The sequence below is a fragment of the Ptychodera flava genome, assembly GCF_041260155.1.
Source record: "Ptychodera flava strain L36383 chromosome 3 unlocalized genomic scaffold, AS_Pfla_20210202 Scaffold_25__1_contigs__length_14229661_pilon, whole genome shotgun sequence".
Lineage (NCBI taxonomy): Eukaryota > Metazoa > Hemichordata > Enteropneusta > Ptychoderidae > Ptychodera > Ptychodera flava.
The window spans coordinates 8,553,979-8,572,474 of record NW_027248279.1 but is presented as its reverse complement, the minus strand read 5'-3'; the positions used below and the strand labels follow the sequence as shown (position 1 = coordinate 8,572,474).

General features: G+C 40.3%; 2 protein-coding genes across 32 annotated transcripts in view; one reads left to right on the top strand and one right to left on the bottom strand.

The window, feature by feature from the left end:
* LOC139125550 (rho guanine nucleotide exchange factor 11-like) overlaps positions 1 to 18,496 on the top strand; it is a 244,373-nt gene that overhangs the window by 38,506 nt on the left and 187,371 nt on the right. The gene's annotated exons all lie outside the window — the stretch shown is intronic.
* LOC139125659 (uncharacterized) lies at positions 8,541 to 14,667 on the bottom strand. Of its 5 annotated transcripts, XM_070691760.1 has the most exons (6): positions 14,046 to 14,667; positions 13,196 to 13,382; positions 12,597 to 12,664; positions 11,207 to 11,332; positions 10,649 to 10,847; positions 8,541 to 9,854 (listed from the first exon to the last, which is right to left on the bottom strand). In XM_070691760.1, the coding sequence occupies exons 2-6, from the start codon at positions 13,221 to 13,223 to the stop codon at positions 9,688 to 9,690; spliced, it is 588 nt and encodes a 195-aa protein (XP_070547861.1). In that variant the 5' UTR covers positions 13,224 to 13,382; positions 14,046 to 14,667; the 3' UTR covers positions 8,541 to 9,687. The 5 variants fall into 5 exon arrangements, 4 of the variants coding, with proteins under 4 accessions (XP_070547861.1, XP_070547858.1, XP_070547860.1 ...); XR_011550322.1 differs by lacking the exons at positions 8,541 to 9,854; positions 10,649 to 10,847 and adding an exon at positions 11,498 to 11,789 and having other exon boundaries at positions 14,046 to 14,582; XM_070691757.1 differs by lacking the exons at positions 11,207 to 11,332; positions 12,597 to 12,664 and having other exon boundaries at positions 9,744 to 9,854; positions 14,046 to 14,582.

Sequence of the window (18,496 nt, the reverse complement as noted above, 5' to 3'; positions counted from 1 at the left end):
TGAAAATGCTTGTATCTTGTGGAATTTGTTCATCCGATGATGAAACATTCAAGTCAAATGAATTTTTGTCAATGAAATGTTGAATTCTGTGCCTTACAAAGCAGTGTCAAGAAGATTGAATGAATGTCACAACTCTCTCTGGTACATTTCTGATCTTGTTGTGTCTATACATGTATGAAGTCGTACAGTTGATTCCATTGTGCTTGTAAAATGTCAACATTATATTGTGGTAAGTCAATCATTGTAAAATAAAAAAAATCGTCCAAACAAAAGTTACAAATGTTTACACATTAACACGTTTCATTTCAAGCATTTGTTTCCTTGAACTTTAGATAGATAGTAATGGTAAGAAGAATTTGTAGTGTTGTGTACAGTGTCTTAGCCACATAATCACTGTATCTGATAGCGTAGTTGTAGGCATTCTGCAGGGTCAGTGGTAAAAAAGCTCAAGACAACATTTTTATTACTGTAAAATACTCAGGATGACTGTTAGTGGCACATTCATTCGACAAGTTAAAACTACTAACAAGACACTTTAAGCCATATTTAATGAATTCATAATTGGAAGGAAATCATGAATTTAGGTTGTAATTATCATGAGTTTATGAAATTTCTGAGAGTAATGCAGCAAAGAGATTTGAATTGGAATATTAACAGTGAATTTAGGTTATAACAGTAATTATCAAGAGTTTATGAAATCTCCAAGTGTTATGCGGCAAAGACATCTGAATTGGAATAGTGAATTTAGATTGTAATTATCAAGATGTTTATAAAAACTCCAATTTATGTAATGCGGCAAAGAGATTTGATGTCTAAGTGTGTGTGTGCTCTGATATGAATGACTAGACAAGCTGACAATAACTTAAAAAGACCAATAAAATGTAAAGTCGATGTCATCTGTTTATGTTCACTGTACATTTACATCAACAATTGCTTTGTTTCATTTGACTAATGTAAAACAACAAACATTTTGTGAACATCCAAGTCTTTTGAAGTTGAAATGTTTCAGTTACTGAGGGAAAACATTTCTTTAAAATCCAGATTTGATAGAATAGGTATGTTCATCTTCATTATTGACTGATGTAAGTATATAACACAGTGATATTACATTAAGACATTATAAAACTGTAACATAAAAGAATTGATACCTGCCTGAAGAATGTTGGCTTTTACAGTTTTGCTCGCAGACTTTGACAAGATTGAAATTCAGAAATGTTGATTAATGATGGTAGTATTACAGATACATGTATATGTGCGTAAGTTAGGAGTGTGGGCTGGATATCTTGCATTCTTAGATGTCAAAAGATTATGATCCAGCCAGCAGCAGTTGTTAATTCACCTTGAAAATGCAACAATGTGTCATGTGGATGTCACAGTAGTGAAATGACATACGTCATTGTTGTTGCAGGGATATTGGCAACCTTATAACATTTGCGACTTACATGTACATGTAACTATTGATTTCAACACAGAGTTTGCATATCAACCTTTCAGTACATTTACTGTGCAATATATATACCCCTTTTCCTGCCGAGCGCCCCTGTCCGTTATCCTGCCAAGTCGGTCAAAACCGGCCCCCTTTTCCGTGTCTACAGAAGATAGGCTCTCCTGCACGCTTTCCTGCCAGGCATTTGGCGGGAAAATACCGCATTTTCGGGGTACGATTACCGACCATATACGTGTTAGACTTCAAAAATTTTTGCATGCCCGTGTAGAGGGGCGACCGCTGATGAGGTTGTGTCGAGAAAATGACGAGGTCTTGGGCGTTGTTTGCCCCGGGGGACGTGCACTTTTATGCCCTTTTCTAGCTTACTTTTGCGGAAGTAAAGCTCGTTCGCCGGCACGCATGTCCACACCGGGGAAACATCACCTCGCTCGTGGGTTAGTAGAAGACCCAGGGGTTAGTGCTATGGGTGCGGCAGCACCTCAAACCTGTCCTGTTCCCCTGGGTTGTGTCACTTGGCCACGTACTTTGAACGACTTGGAAGAGTCGCACAGTGCAGTCTGCTTTGACGTAGTGTCAACGACATAGCTTCGCCATTGAAGGAAGGCGTGTACGTAGTTTGGCCAGTTCAGTGCACACTTAGCTCGTTAGTGTTACCGTTTCCTAACAGGTTAGTTGTGCAGTTGTTACTAAGGTGCAGTTTTGTACCACCTTAGCTCTGGACAGTGCAACTGCTCTATGCACTAACCCAAACGACAGATGGTTGGTACAACGTCTACGTCGCACGAGCACAGCCTCCGTTGGGCTGTGCCCCTCCCACGTGATACAACGCACGTTCATCCATTACTATAGCGTCCTTACGGATCTGCCAAAAACGAAAGTGGGGGTAAAAACAAAACAAACGAAAATATGCGATCATAGATAGTATTTTATTCGGGAATAATTTACATTATGCCGAACAATAAATCTCAGAGTCTGTCTCGACGTCCGAGTGCATGGTCCGTGTTTCAAAAATTACAATCGGGGTGGCAGATCCGTGTTACAAAAATTATAATGGGGGAATTGTACAAAATAATCCGTCTAAACAAAACAAACGAAAATATGCGATCCATAGATAGTATTTTATTCGGGAATAATTTACATTATGCCGAATAATAAATCTCAGAGTCTGTCTCGACATCCGAGTGCATGGTCCGTGTTACAAAGATTACAATCGGGGGGATTGTACAAAATAATCCGTGTTTCAATTTACAATCAGCGGGATTGTAAAGCACAAACAAACGGCACAACCGTGCTCAAAATGTGATCATGGTCCGTGTTAAGAATACAGTCAAGCCACTGTTAGGCGAAGCTGTCCCCTGTCCGTTATTTACGTCGGGTTCTCTTGCTGATGGGTGTCGTCGGGGCTGTGTGAGTAGAGGTCTGCACGCCAACGCTCCTCTTACCTCGTAGCATCATGCGATGATGAAAAGCCGCAAAACACTCGCCCTCGTGAAGATGAACCCCGCACAGACTACATCCTTTGGACGTCTCAGACAGTCGTCCGCTCGCAGTGGTCTTACCCTCTCTGCTGCACACTTTACAGCATTTCTGCCGCCCCTCCAAACGGCTGACAACGTGCATCGGCTGATTTTGTGGATTTATGTACGAGGCAAGAGAAACGGTGGCCTCGACCTCTCTCACACTGGGCTGCGATCGCCCACAATAACCGCCAATGAGTTGTTTCCCGACACGCAGATGAAACATCTTATGGGTCAGCTTACTAACAGGTGTACATGCTTGAAGCATATATATGCATTTACCAGGGCAACATCAATCAGGTAACATGCCAGATATGTCCACCATCTGTGATTCTTGCGCCCAGTGTGAAAGTACTTGCGCTTCTGGTTGGCTCGGTCGACACCTCCATGTACCGGCGATAATTATACAGCGACAGAGGCACTTGTCGCTGCTCGTCTCCCTCCCCCACTGGCACGCACTCCAAGGGTGGATAGACCGTATTCAAGATCAGCACCTGAGCGTTACTATCCTGATAAGCAGTGATGTTAAGACGAGAGTCCGTTCTGGTCGTGGCTTTCATATCCCCAACAGACAGAGGAAGGCGCTTCCTCTTACCCGGCGGAATTAATTGAGGGGGCATGGTGCGACGATTACGGCGGTTAAAACTCCCGACCATGTAGATCCCGGTCTCCATCAGCTCTCTAGCAGTAACGACCGTGCTAAACAGGCTATCACAAAATAGGCTGTGATTATATCCACAAAATGGCTGGACCAGCTCCATCGTAATTCTTTTCACCACACCTCGCTCCTGCCGTCTCCCATCAGTCCGATCCCGAAATTTCACACCTAGGTACGGTGCAAAGTTAGCGATGTATGCAGTGGTGGAGTCGCACAGCTGCCATATCTTGAAACCGTCTCGATCAGGCTTATGCGGTAATCTCTGCTTAAATTTAGAACGGCCCTTAAATCGCACCATGCCCTCGTCGATGGCGATCTCTCTACCCATCTTATAATTATTCACGCACCTGTCAACTATGGGCTCCATCCATGGATTGATTTTATAAAGGGGATCCTCCTGACACCGACGTCGGCGGCGTGCCTCATCAGGATCACGACGTGGATCGTTCTCTGGGTCTGCCAGATGAAAGTATCGCATAAGCTGCTGAAAGCGACTGCGGGTAATCACAGTAGAAATACCCTGGTTTCTCAGAAATGGATCGCTAGACCAATAATCCTCCACTGATGATTTACGGTCGATACCCATACAGACTAAGACGCCAATGAACGCCTGCACCTCTCGGTAGTCAGCGTTACGCCAGTGTTTATCTATCTTCCTAGCGATATATCGCTGGTGGAATTTGGCGTATTTATTAGTCTCGTCCTTTGCCAATCTGATCAGTGTAGCTGGAATAAACTTAAAAAAGTAATCGATCTCATGGGAGTGGCTGGGCAAGGTGAAAGTCGGTCCTCTCTCATGGTCAAAATCGGTCTCCTCAAATATATTAGCATCGGTAGTTTCCGACATACGCCAGACAGGAGGGGTGTCGTCCTCCGCCAACACAGCAGCAACGTCATCATCGTCGTCAGAGCTTGCCTCACCTACATACTGCCTGTCATAAAAGTCATCGTCCTCTGCCGCATCCTCGTCAACCTCCGAGTCGGACTCAGCGGTGATATCACCGTCGTCTGGGCGTCTGGGCCTGAACTCGCCCGTAGCGGCATCAAGGATCATATCTGGCTCAAAATCAGGTGGGCTATCCTGATAACGAACCCTCTGCACTATCTTTTTCGGCGGGGACATCGCAGCACACGAAACTATGGCAGGAGCGGGCTGGGCAGCCTCTGCTGATGACGAGGACTCAAGCTCTTTCGCACTGGGCACAGGAACCTCTCCTGACGCAGGATGAGGGCTCATGGTGCACGCAACAGGTGGTGTCTCTCCCGGAGCAGCCGGGGGAGAACCAATGGCATCAGCCGTCTCGTTACTCACTGTCTCACTAGCAGCAGCAGACGTTAGTCTGTGCAGGTGAAGTATCTCCCACAAGAGCAGATGTAGTCTCTGCAGGTGAAGTAGTCTCTCCCGGAGCAGCCGGGTGAGAACCACTGGCAACCGGTGACCCATCATCATCCTCATCGGCAGAACGATCAGTCTTACGTTTACGCTTACCACTGGGTTTTTCAGCCGGAGATAGCTTCGCCTTACGGGAGCGTTTCTTGCCCGACTTCTTAGAACGTTTACTAGGGACATCACAACGATCGCTACCACTACCGCCCGGAGACTCTGCATCTTTGAGCTTCAGTCGTCTGCTCGCCTTCAGAAAACTTTTGCGGTCCGTCAAGCTCATGTCTGGAACAGTGTCGACAGACTAGCAGGTCCCACCCTTTTAAAGCCACAGGGAAACAAAGCCCTGGACATGATTGGACGCAGGGGTGTTTATATATGCAGCCACCTGTTATTATAATGGACCTACGGCAATCAGTCCACCAACCGGCGCTGACATTCCTACCCGTCATGTAAATTGCCTGTCCGCACCATTTGATATGCTAATAATACTCATTTGCAATGCAAATCCCTCGAGCACTTAGCATAACATAGTCAATGTCATTAGCATCTCAACTTGACATTCCGTCCAGCTTGGTACGTGGCATGCGCACCTGCCACCCAAGGACGTTGGCCCAAGCCCATGTTTAGTACGGGTGGGAAACCCGTATCTTTAACCTCATGTCCCTTCTAAGTACGCCTGCACAGGGCGTATTGTCATCCAAGTCGGTGACAAGCCAACCCGACAGATCGCCCATTAAGCAGTAATGGACTGGCCGTCTCGTTCTTGTACGGCAACGAACAGTGCTTCAGCGGCTTGTTTAGGTCATAACCGTCGCCTGCCGAGCGGCTTACCCAACTAAGGCGGTCAAAGATGAAGGATGCCAAAATTGTCAACAGCTGTCTCGGCCTCGTCCGTTGGGCAAACATGGCTCCTTCAAATAACGTGGCAAGCACGTCTACGTCATCAGCGGTGATGACGACCCGTCATTGACGCCCGAGTGCGTAAAACTCGGAATATACTGACAGGTACCTCTACCTGAGTCGGTCATACTACGGTATAAACCAAACACAGGTCTGCCAACTCCCGTTAGACTCGGCTGTTAGCCGAACTTCACAGGGACAACATAGGCGTAACAAGTCGGTGAACAACGGTTCACGCACCTAACCGCAGCCGCCAAGTCGGTGAACAATGGTATCAAATTTTGAGGCCATGTTCGTGAATGGCAAGGCTGAGGCGGTGTGTTTCGTTGCACGGCTTGAACGTCTAGAGCCAAGTGCAGCCGACAACGTCCGACATCTGAGTGGGTAGTCTTTTCGAGAAGGTAACAAGTCGGTTACACAAATGTCGCTCAAGTCCGTTCGGATCAGTTCCATGTCAGGGACTAATCAAGCCGAGTCCGTCAAATCCGTCCGCACTTCCCGTCAATCAGGACTAAGTCCGTGATTTTCGTCTCGCACCATTGGCAAAAAATTGCACCGCCAGCTGAGGCGGTCTTAGGCGGTTGCCTTACAGATTAGCGTTGCCGAGACGGTCAATTTCGGCCGCAATCTATGTAGTGCCTCAGAGCCAAGTTAACCCAAACTCCGCTAGAATACGTCACCGTGCTAACCTGCCAAGTACGCTACTCGTCCCCCCAAAAAAACCAGTCCCCCAACGGGGTGGGGGACTGGCTGGGTAGCTTCCGCACCTTTCCCTGTCGTTGGACTCTCTGTGAACCCATTTCGAGAGCAAACGCCGTTCCTCGCCCAAAACCTGTCCTCGAACGACCCCTTGCGCGAGCAAGGGTTTGCTACACGTAGTTCCGTCGACTAGGCAGGAAAGGGGGTACCAAAAAGTAGCCCGATTTCCACCGCCTTGGGAGGATAACGGCCGTGGCTGCTCAGATTCTAGCTACACCGAATTTCAAGCGGATTTTCACCGACTTGGCAGGAAAAGGGATACACATGGTGCATTTACCGGTACTATGCAATATACACACGGTGCATTTACTGTGCAATATTTAAATAATAACACACGCCAACAAGGGCAAGATCCCGATTTGTTGCCTGCCCAAGGGATGATGCTCATGACGGTAATATTGATGATATTGATCATCAATATTTGTGTCATTTGTGCTGCGTCAGACACTCGACTTCGTCTCGTGTCTGACGCAGCACAAATGACACTCATGCTGATACGACACAGGAACAGGCGATATTGGGTAATAACCTCTAAGTGTTTTCAATATTCATCGCCTGATTTAAGGATAAGTGCTACAAATTCACAGAAATTTAGAATAATGTCAATTTCTTGAAACTTTGCATAGAAATTCCTTCATGTCTCAGAACTTAAAAATGAAATAAAAAACAGGGGTCACAATGCTCGTTTCCATGGAAACCTTTCTCAAAAGAGGGCTCCCTAGCAATCGAAAAATCTACCTTTAGTTTGAAAATGTATTCTGGAACTCGCTTTAACATTCAGAAAAATGCAAATAAAGTAATAAATCGACAGTACTCCTTCCCCAAGGCACAAAATTTGTATAATTAAGATTTGTAATCTATTCATAAATTAATAAATCATCAAAAAAGTTTTAATATGATATTTTCATAAATTCCCTGCTTTTGAAACTTTTATACTTACCTCAAAAATCATGTCAATTTGATTAAACTTGGCCAATTTATAGTAAGATTAAATATGATCACTATGACTTTTTAAAAAATGATGGTCACCATGCTAGTTTTTTCGGTAAATGAACTTTTATACCACAATAGAAGCTGCGCTTTGGCTGGCAACAGCTAGATTCAGCTGTTCCTGTTCAAAAATATCACTAACTTAGGGGGTCCTAGACTCGGATGTCAAAGGTCATGGGTGTCATCAAATATAACATCAAAATAAATCTTATGGACATTGTTGATTTTAAACAGGAACAGTTTTTTTGCCATTTTGTGTACTGGTAACCTGTCAGATCAGGTTATTCTATGGACCCCCCAGGCTACTCATCATTTGCTTTGGTCATTAGGGTATAACCTAGCCTGTTTATATTCATAGGCATGGGCTATGTTGTCTGAAAAGTTTCTACATTTGATAAACTGGAATGACTTTATGGTGGGCATGGTAGATGAATTTCACAAGCATTATTCAAATTTTAAATAAAGTTCCATTTCTGCATAAGTTCTGGTTTTCTTTCAGTGTTTTTTTTCTGTGCAACAACTGCAGTTTCTGATTCAAATCCTTGAAGAATAATGAAATACTGTGTCTTTAACTTATCAATACACTCTATATTTAGACAGTCATCAACATCATCAGCAGCATTATTATTGTTGTTGTTGACAACTGAATTCAAGTCCAATCTAGAATTCAGTTCAACAATGCAATAAGAATTATATATGTACAGGCTGTATTGACAAACAGAATACAAGGTATTTTAGCACGCTAAACAGCGTAGGACAAAACACTGGAACAGTGTAATGTCCTTGAAAACTTTGTTTGTTTTGATGTGAAAAAGTGAACTGCATTGACAGGATCTGCATATGGTATTATGATATAGAAATAAAAGACAAAGGACAATAAAATGTAGTAAACCCAACATAAATTGAGTGTTTCATGAACAACTCACATTTATTTAATACATACACTTGTATAGACTTACATTCAAAAAGATTATCTTCTGTATTGCACATGTATATGACAATGATGATCAACACTGATCCCTTGAATATCTACTTTAACTATATCCAATGCAGTATGTATGGCCAAAATACAAGACTCTAAATTATTAATAGTAATATTTCACACAAAGAAAAACTTTGGCATAATCTTTACACAGGTAAGTACAATGCATTCATTATTTACTGTGGTCAGCTTTCCATTTTTGTACCTAATGTTTCCGGTATGACTAAAATTCATTAAAGCTACATTAGCCTCTACTTTGGCTATTTTCATAGTATTTTTGTTATGTGTATCAAATGTAATATTTGTACAAATTCCTGAACCATAATGAAATACCCTGTATGTAATTTATCACAGCTTATACATGTAAAGTCATTCAGAAATTATTATTCATTGTAAACCACACATTTCAAACATTGTCATTGACAGACGAGTTAAAAAACTCAAAGACACTGTTCATTATACGGGATGATTTTGTTACTCTTACAGAACCATTGGAAGTTTCTTCAGTAAACAACTGTCTTAAGCTATCTAATCCACCTCTCTGGTATGTTGTGTAAAGATGGCTGTAATTAAGACCAGATCCTGCCACTCTTTTTGCCATCGACTCACTTAAAACTTTATTATTTACAAGAGTGATCAGAGTTTTGTAATTAGTTGATTGTTGGTTTTTGAAAGTGAGATATTGGATCATCCAGTGTGATGTAAAAACTCTTTTCAATCATCATTGACAATGAAACCTGACATACTTTCAATAATTTCTGTAACATGAAAACATCAGCTACAGCATTGTGTGCTTCATAATCCTGCCCTACATAGTCATTTACAAGACTTTCTTGGGAATATGATGCTCTGTCAGGGTATAGTGATCTGAATACTGGTAATGAATCAACGAATCCACAAACATTTGCTACAAACTGATCTGTCAAGGAGCATTCATTCATAGCTTGCAACAAATATCTACAATCAAACGATCGAGCATTGTGTGCAACTAAAATTGGATTCTCAAATTTACAGATGAACTCTATAAAACTTTCCAAGCATGTTTGCTTAGGAACTGTAGGAACTGTTTTCCTTCATAGCACAATTTACCACTTTTACAGTAAGGCGAGTTTTTTCACTTGCAATACGACAAATTGGCTGTTTTGGCAAAATGTACTGGCTGAACTGGTCATCTCCTGACACAGCTGCAATCTGGGTGATTTCTGCAGTTGAATCTGAAATAGAATAAATATGTAAACATGAGAAATTAACCTAATTTTTTCATTTATGACAGATAGTAAGAGGTTTTGGCTAAAATCATATCTCAATTTATCCAAAACTGTGCTAACACTTGATTTCTGTAGCATCATGACAGATTACACATGTAAATCATACGGGGGAATGCTAAACACTTGGCTTTTCAGGATACTCTATGGTGTCAATCAGAAAACTACAGAACACAAATGCCCAAAATGTATGATCAAAACGTGCTGTCATTACAGATTTCTCATACCACTGATCCCTTTTACTGCAAGTGCAAAATTGGACTGGATACCTAACTTGATAAGTCCCTACCAATATTCCAGGCAATGTTCCTATCTTCCTACAAAAAGATAAACTTTGATCAGTGTTTACATCAACCAGCCCCTGCTGTGCTTTGTTTACATCCACTCTCCCTACAGCGTTTCCACTACACAGAGAAACGACAAAGTGGGAGATTGAAGGAAGATAACAAAGGCACTGATCAAAGTTCCTCAGTATGTTCCTTGGATTAGGAAGATAAGAATATTGGTAGGGAAACTGACAAGGATTTACTAATATAGGTATCTGGTTCAATATTAGGGTTGCAATAAAACTCAAAGTGAAAGAACTGGGGTGCTGATACAATATGAACTCACTTTGCACCAACAGTCACAAGTGATACATGTATGTGTATTCTGCTGTACCTTCACTTGCTTTGCTTGTGAAGTGCGGGTGCAGATTGCATGCTGAGGTTGTGGACTTATGTCATATTACACATGGTACTCACATGCTGATGTAGTTTCTATGTCAAAGACGACAGGAGTATATGATCCTTCAGACAGTGATACAGAATCAGGTGGTAAGACAGGCTCCAGAATCTCATTCCTGCATTGCTCTGATGACATGGACAACCCAACACCCTTTTCATACGTACTCCCTTCTCGTACTTCAGTGGCTGCCGTCTTCTGGGCTCTTTTCTCTTTTCGCTTAAGTAGATAAGAAACACAATTGAACATGCCATGGTAAGAACTGAGATACTTATCAACATTAGTGGTTCAAACACGGGATCAATTTCCAGTGAATATAATATTATGTATGTGTAAGAGTGTGTGTGTATCTATTTTCAATGAATGTATGTATGCATGTATGTACCGGTATGTATGTATGTATGTGTGAATTTTTGTGTGTTTAGGCCTGCCTATATTTATGAGCATTGATGAATCATGTCAGATCCATAGGTTCATGTCAAAATAAATCACTTCATTCAATATATCTTTACACATTTTATGGTCTGTGCTAGTGACATCCTTCTTGTTTTATTTTGTAACTTTCATTGTCAACATACCTGGAGTCTCTCTAACTTTCCTTTCTTAGTCTTAGCTCTGTCATTCACTTTTTGAGTTTTCCTATCCAATTTGGCACCATAAATTTGGCATGTTCTACTAGGTGATAGTAAATTTTCTTTGTGAACCTGCAATCAAGAAGAAACAATGAGTTATGAAAACGAGATGCAGTTGATTCAAGGGAAACATTGTCTCTATTGCATCTTTCTTCATGATCTCAATGATGTAGCTTCCGGGTGTGTACTTTGATTTTGCTAACTTGTTTTTTCACTCTATACTTTTATTGTACCAACCTGACTAACGTAAGTGTGCCCTAAATTCTTCTGTGCAACTGCTGCTGCCACTCGGAAATTAAAGCTGTTTGATCCACTGTAGTGTTTTGCCTTTGGAGCTTTTGAAGCAATAACCATATTTAAACTTTCATTCCCTTGTGATGAACCAATTCTGACAAGATCACTAGAGTTCACAATGTACACATTCAAGACTCTGTCTAAGTCCTTCCGAAGATCCTCACCACACAAGTCTTTACCATATGGGAGGCTTCTATGCTTATACTGAGCTGGATCCTTCATGAATTGGCACCACCTTGAATCACAGTAAACATGGTCACCAAATGCATGGGGAACAATTGCTTTGAGGTTCTTTTCCAGATCACTCGCACTACTACTGTTTTGACTCAAGGCATAACTGAAACACTTCTGTAGATAGCATATAACTTTTGTTGACAGCTGACCATAGGATTTTTCTGCTTTTAATTTATAAAGCTTGTCTGCAAAACCTTTCTTTACATGGTTATTGTCTTTGTGTTTTACTATATCTTCTCTAACTTCAGTGTGTAGTTTAGCTATTGTAGTACTATCATCATCCATAGTCACGCTATCAATTTTAACCATCTCCTCTACTTCTTTTACTGTTTCTACAGCTATACTTGCTTCCATGGCCTGGCACTACCTGCCCAGTTTCTATGACATTGATGTTTCCTGACTTTCTTTCCTGCCTTCCTAGCACAGTCACACACTCTGCATTGCTTACACCTTGTGCTATATGCCAAGACCTTTCCTGTCTGTCTACCTATCAGTGTACCATGCCCTATGTACAAATACAAAAGCTCACTGTATTAATGAAAAAAAAAATTAAACTAGATCACTTACAGTTTTCAAACCATTCATTAGTAATACTTCAGAGCTTTTCACTGAATGTCACGACTAGTCACAATGAAAATAGCCAGGCTAACCTGTAGTTTGCTAAGTCTGGCAAAGCCTTTCTGCTTTTTAGAACTGAGCTTTGATGAAATGTCTCATTAGAATTTAACCAACATATGTATATGTAATATACTGATGAAATCAAAATATGGCACTAGTAATAACACTTATAAGTACCCAAGATATTCACCTGACAAACTCTTATATTCTCTCCCACTGCCCCTCTTTTGCCATCCTCCATCATACGACACATCAATCCTAAAAAGAAACATAATATTACATCAACAAAATATATACTTTTCTTTAAAAAATGATAAGTATATTTAACATACTGTCAATGACAAAATGTATGCTGTTATTTGTTGAATTACAATGTTACAAAGAGGGTATGCTTTCTGAAAGAGATAAATTTTAACGAGTTGTGTACCAAATGGTGGCTAAAATCTGGTTCAACTGAAAAGAATTGTGAAAAACTTCCGTATGCACATATCAGAACTCTCACATGATTAGTTTATCGTTAAATGTTACTAGTCAGGGCACCCAGTTATTTTACTGGTTACTTTTAGAAATACCAACACCATTCATACACATTTGATTAAAAATATTCACCTGGGCATATTACCAAACTTGAATTGGGAAAAGTTACAAACAATACTCAAATATCGCCTGGGCTACTGCTATATGTCACCAACTAAACCCAAATCTTGTATAAATCCAACCTCTTCTGGGTAATAATTGTGGATTATTGATGAAATATAAAACAATGACTTGGATATCAAACATTCCTACCTTGGTTTCTTTGATGCACACATCTCATCTGATATAGCTTGTTTACATGACTGGTTTGCAACTTTCAAAATTGATTCTCCAACTTCTCTCTCTTTGCGTTTTAATGTCTTATGATGTATGGTTGGTACAGAAATTGATGACAGCATCTGATTGAGATGACGTTCTCCAATCCCTGCGGTGATCATACCTATAAAAATGAGTGAAAAAAGGACACAAATGAGACGTTATTTTACTAGCAAAATTTCATGAAGGGCCCCTTTGGTATATGTATCTCAATGTTCAAGTTCAATTTGAAAATCTATCTTAAAATTTTAAAATAAACAGTAAGTATATGTTAGGTTATTGTGCATACACAAAATATATTTTAGCAGCAATAACTACGAAACGGGAGATGAAAAAGAAATGGGGAAGTGGAAATATTGTAGTCAGGTTTTAGGTTTTAGATATCAACATGTCATTTATTAGTAGCTGCATTTTCTGAGCCCACAGCGACTGTTTTGACCGTGGCTTTCCTATCTAATACGCGTATACGGAAGTAATGAGCGCCATGCCACGGTCAAAACAACCCCAACGGGATAATAATTATTGCAGCTACATTGTATGAACCTCAGCTTGTTCACTAAGAATAACAAATTTTCAGAAACTGTAAGTGGTGACAGATCTAATAGGACACTGGTGAAATGATCAACCGACAGAGAAAACCAAATGTGACGACTATGTTACTTTTTGTGTAGTGGTCTCGCGCGTGGTACTGGGCTGTTATCACACTGAACACAAATGAAATATGTAAAAACGTATGTTACAACGTTTCACCGTACGTAATCTCAATATGACCAAAATAGGCACGTACCTGTGGCAATTTTGGCGTTGACGTCAAAAGCCTGCATACCACGGCTCAGCTCAACTTTCCGATGGGTTTTACTCGTATATACATTATTTATAGAACCGCATTGGTCACAGGGTATATGGAGTACGCTGCCACCGCCGTACTTGGTTTCAGATTGACACTGTGTCAGACGCAGGTGTTCATGGCAAACATTGCAAGCATCTAATCCTCTTGCAAGCACTCCCAAATTCACCAGTCTAACGCCTTCATACCACGGTATTTGCTGATTAGTTGGAGGAATCAAGGGTTCGCATTGAGTATCGTCGGCGTCGCGTGGCGAAGACCAAATGGGTGCACGAGCATCTGATGTCGATGTTCCCACATTTCTCGCTGGTGAATGTGAATCAACTGAGTTCTTCTCAAACCGCTCAATGGTCGCCTTGGAAACATTTTTGCGTCGTTTCAACTCTGTTTTCGAGCAAAATTTTCCACCCCAACGAGATCTGTTCATGTTGGCTGTAGCTAGCTGCACTTCGGTGAAACTTTTATTATGGCCGACTGGTAAACACACACAATTTTACGTAGAGCTAAGGGTCAAATGCGCGGAAATGCGTGCGCGTTGGAATTCGGCGTACTTATCCTTAATTCTGACCTGTAACTGTCACACAGACAACAAATGTATAAACTATTGTACAAGTCACTTTATATCATCAAATGACTGTGATGGTCCCATCAAGTCACTTTACATCATCAGATGACTGTGATGGTCAAATCCTTTCATTTTACCATCATCAGATGACTGTCGTGGTTCCATGAAATCACTTTACATCATCAAATGACTGTGATGGTTCCATCAAGTCACTTTATATCATCAGATGACTGTGATGGTCAAATCCTTTCATTTTACCATCATGAGATGACTGTGGTGGTCCATGAAATCACTTTACATCATCAAATGACTGATGGTTCCATCAAGTCACTTTATATCATCAGATGACTGTGATGGTCAAATCCTTTCATTTTACCATCATCAGATGACTGTCGTGGTTCCATCAAGTCACTTTACATCATCAAATGACTGTGATGGTTCCATCAAGTCACTTTATATCATCAGATGACTGTGATGGTCAAATCCTTTTATTTTACCATCATCAGATGACTGTGATGGTCCCATCAAGTCACTTTAAATCTCCCTGGCAGATAATGCCCTGATAGAAAACACGATTCCATGACATCCCGTCTGTGTATATGACAAAGTGAAGGTGATTGTTTGTTGTAAAAATTTCCTTGAAATTCCATGCGTCAGACATGCCACTACAGTACAGATTTCTATCCAAGTAAAATTAGGGATAATTTAGTATTACAGCTACTTTCATGAACACATCTGAATTTATTGGAAGAATAAAAACCTGATGAAGTGGAGTCAGTAACATAGTCATCAAACGAAATTGCAAAACCTCCCTTGAGGATTAAACCCAGGCATTGAGTCCATTTTCCATTAGTAACCTTAACTTTATAGAACATTGTGGTAATGCTATTTACTGTGTAGTGTAGTATGTCTGTCACAAAAAAGCGGGCAAGGTTTGATAACACAATTAGCATATTTATCCAGCCATATAGGTGATGTAATATTGCATTTAGTATAGCTCTGGTTCATGTATTTAATCAAGTGAATATTTCTTCATATAAAACTTTATCGTCCATGGAGAAAACTTGATAGAACCTATCAAGTATAAAATTGAGTGGCTTACAGACAATTGGATGTCGTTGCTATGTAACAGATGAATCTAACAGGTAGTCTGTTTCCCTGATCCATTTCTACTGTTGGCTATGCTGCTAACAAAAATAGGGCCAAGTATGGCCTATTGTAAGCATGGCTATCATTGGTCAATAGTACGAGTGCACTGCATTGAATTTATTTCCAACTTGAAGTTACCTTGGAATTCAGATTTTGTTTGCCCATAGAGTAATTTTATCTCCATGGTTTCCTGAACTAAGCAGCCTATGGCGATATTAAATGAAAAACAAAAAAAATCACTCATGTTTGAGTCACTGCCATATATGTACATTATGTACATGCTAAAGAAGGGACAGTGTTATCATATCTTAGAAAAAAATCATAGATGGTAATTGTCCTTTCAAGTCAGAGAATTAAAAGTGAAGCCGTGCAATTAACTTCAATGTTTGGTGTTTCATAGTCTAATTTCCAAACTTGCCATCATACTTATGTACTGATCACATGATCTTGTCAGATGACTGTGCTCATTAATATGCAGTCAAAATTCTGACTAAAATGGCGGCCCACATATAGCCCACATCTGACCCTTTATTCATTAGCTGCGCAGCCAGTGGTAGAAATGGGTGAGGAGACCAGACTATCTGACAGGCTTATAAATGTATTTGTCCATGAGACCTATATATTTGGCTCCTTGCATCCGTGCATCTGTTGATCCATGCCTCTCTGTATGCATCTAGACCTGTTTCTCTGATATGTGTGGACCGGATTATTTCAAACCTGGCATAGGGATAATATACTCTAAACTACATATGCACCCCAAATCAATAAGCTTCATGATACAAGCCAATATGGCTACCAGGCTGCCTTGTTGGTACAATGTCCAGAGCTACTACATAGACATGCTTGAACAGATCTCATTCAAAGTTGGTATAAGGACAATATACTATGAAGTACATATGCATGTCAGTTTTGTGTCGTAATATCATCCAATGTTGCTGCCAGTTGGCCATTTTGTTACAAATTTTTTCAAGTCAAGAGCCATTACACAGATGTGGCTTAACAGGTCTCTATCACAGTTGGTATAATGTAATGTAACGTGATGTACCGGTACATACACCAGTGTTTTCTCCAGGTTTCTTTCACTAGGGCAGAATGTCACCCGTGCGTGAATTTCTTTTGGAAAGGGTGGAAAGAATCACTTTTGCCAAAACTTTCCTGAAGCTTCAAACCACAATGTGCACTGCAGACAATGTATTAAATGTAACAAGTGTACAGTTAAAACTACATGTAAGGATGCAGCCATGATTTACTCACTCTAAAATTCTGCCGTGAAAGTTGTGTTCAAGTTATTTAAATTGTTCAGAGATACAGCTCATGACAATAATGCCCCTTAAACACTGTTTACAGAACCTCTTGAACCCTGATGCCAAGTAAACACAGTGTTCTTTAACCCTTTCACCTCCATTTCCCTCTCTAGATGACAAAGTTTGCTAGAGAAAACAATGGATTGGTTCTAACCATGATAGTGAAAGGGTTGAGAATTGTTGATTTTTATAATAAATCATACATCAATTACTCTCCTCCAAAATCCAAGACTCCAGCCTGCAATGACCTTACCTGAAATGTACCAACTTTGTTTGAATGCATGACTTCATTTCTAATAATAATAATAACCTTTATTTCGAGAACCAGCTCATAGAAAAAAAGCAAACTTGAAAGAAAAACAGACAAATACAAAAACAACAAACTACATGCTTCCATAAAAAAAATGTCTCAACAATACAATACAGAGATTCTACAAGCACAATAAAACCTTATAAGCAATCTGTCATAAAACATTTCCACCATCTACTCCCTTTAATAACATAACCAGACAGGGCTGCGCACACTAAAGTATTTGTACTTCTAGTCAATCTAAGATAAAAACCAGCCCTAGCCACACGAAGTTTATTGTCAAAGGTCAAAATGTGATTACGTACATTTTTTTTAAATTTTTTTTTAATAATAATAATAACCTATTTCTACAAAGTCTGTTGCTATTTTGTAGATTTCATGAGATTGGCATGAGTAACAGTGTAGTCTTCTAAGTTCTAGCTAGTCTTATTCATGATGCTTGCATATGTATCAACACAGTCTGCCTCATCTGTAGTCTGATTTATCATGCTTACAATTAGTATTGCTACAGAATTCTAGTTGTCTCAGACCATTAGATAGCTCTGGTAAATTGGTTGAGTCAGCAATTTTATAGATTTCTACCCTTCATGACCATTGAGTTTACATCTACTCTTGTCCAATCAAAACACAGGATTCATACTGCCAACAGCTCCAGCATCAGAACCAATTTATGATAGCATCTATACATTTGTATATGTGGCACAAGGTCACTGATTGGCATATAATACTACAGGACATTCCATTTCAGCATAGGGATGGTAGCCCTCTAGTTGCAAATGTGCAGTATACATGTCGTTAGCATAATGCACGATATTTGCTTGATCACACTGTGTATCCATCAAATATCATGCATTGCGCTGACTTACATCATTGAACAAACATTTGAAGTGAGGCAATATAGGGACAAACTCTGCATTGATAAATAATTGCATCCATTAGGATTGGCATTAGATATTCACCAACTCTCAGGACCTTGGATCACAAAAAAAATCCAATTCTGTTTTAGTGGAAAATTACTGTTATGGATTTTGATTTGTCCTATTAATGGCCTACATAGTCTTGT

Coding starts and splice junctions, on each gene's coding strand:
- LOC139125659 (XM_070691757.1), bottom strand. CDS start 14,532: ATGAACAGATCTCGTTGGGGTGGAAAATTTTGCTCGAAAACAGAGTTG. Junction 13,383..14,045: donor CAACGCCAAAATTGCCACAG/GTACGTGCCTAT, acceptor TCATTTTTATAG/GTATGATCACCGCAGGGATT. Junction 10,848..13,195: donor TGTGCATCAAAGAAACCAAG/GTAGGAATGTTT, acceptor TATCTACTTAAG/CGAAAAGAGAAAAGAGCCCA.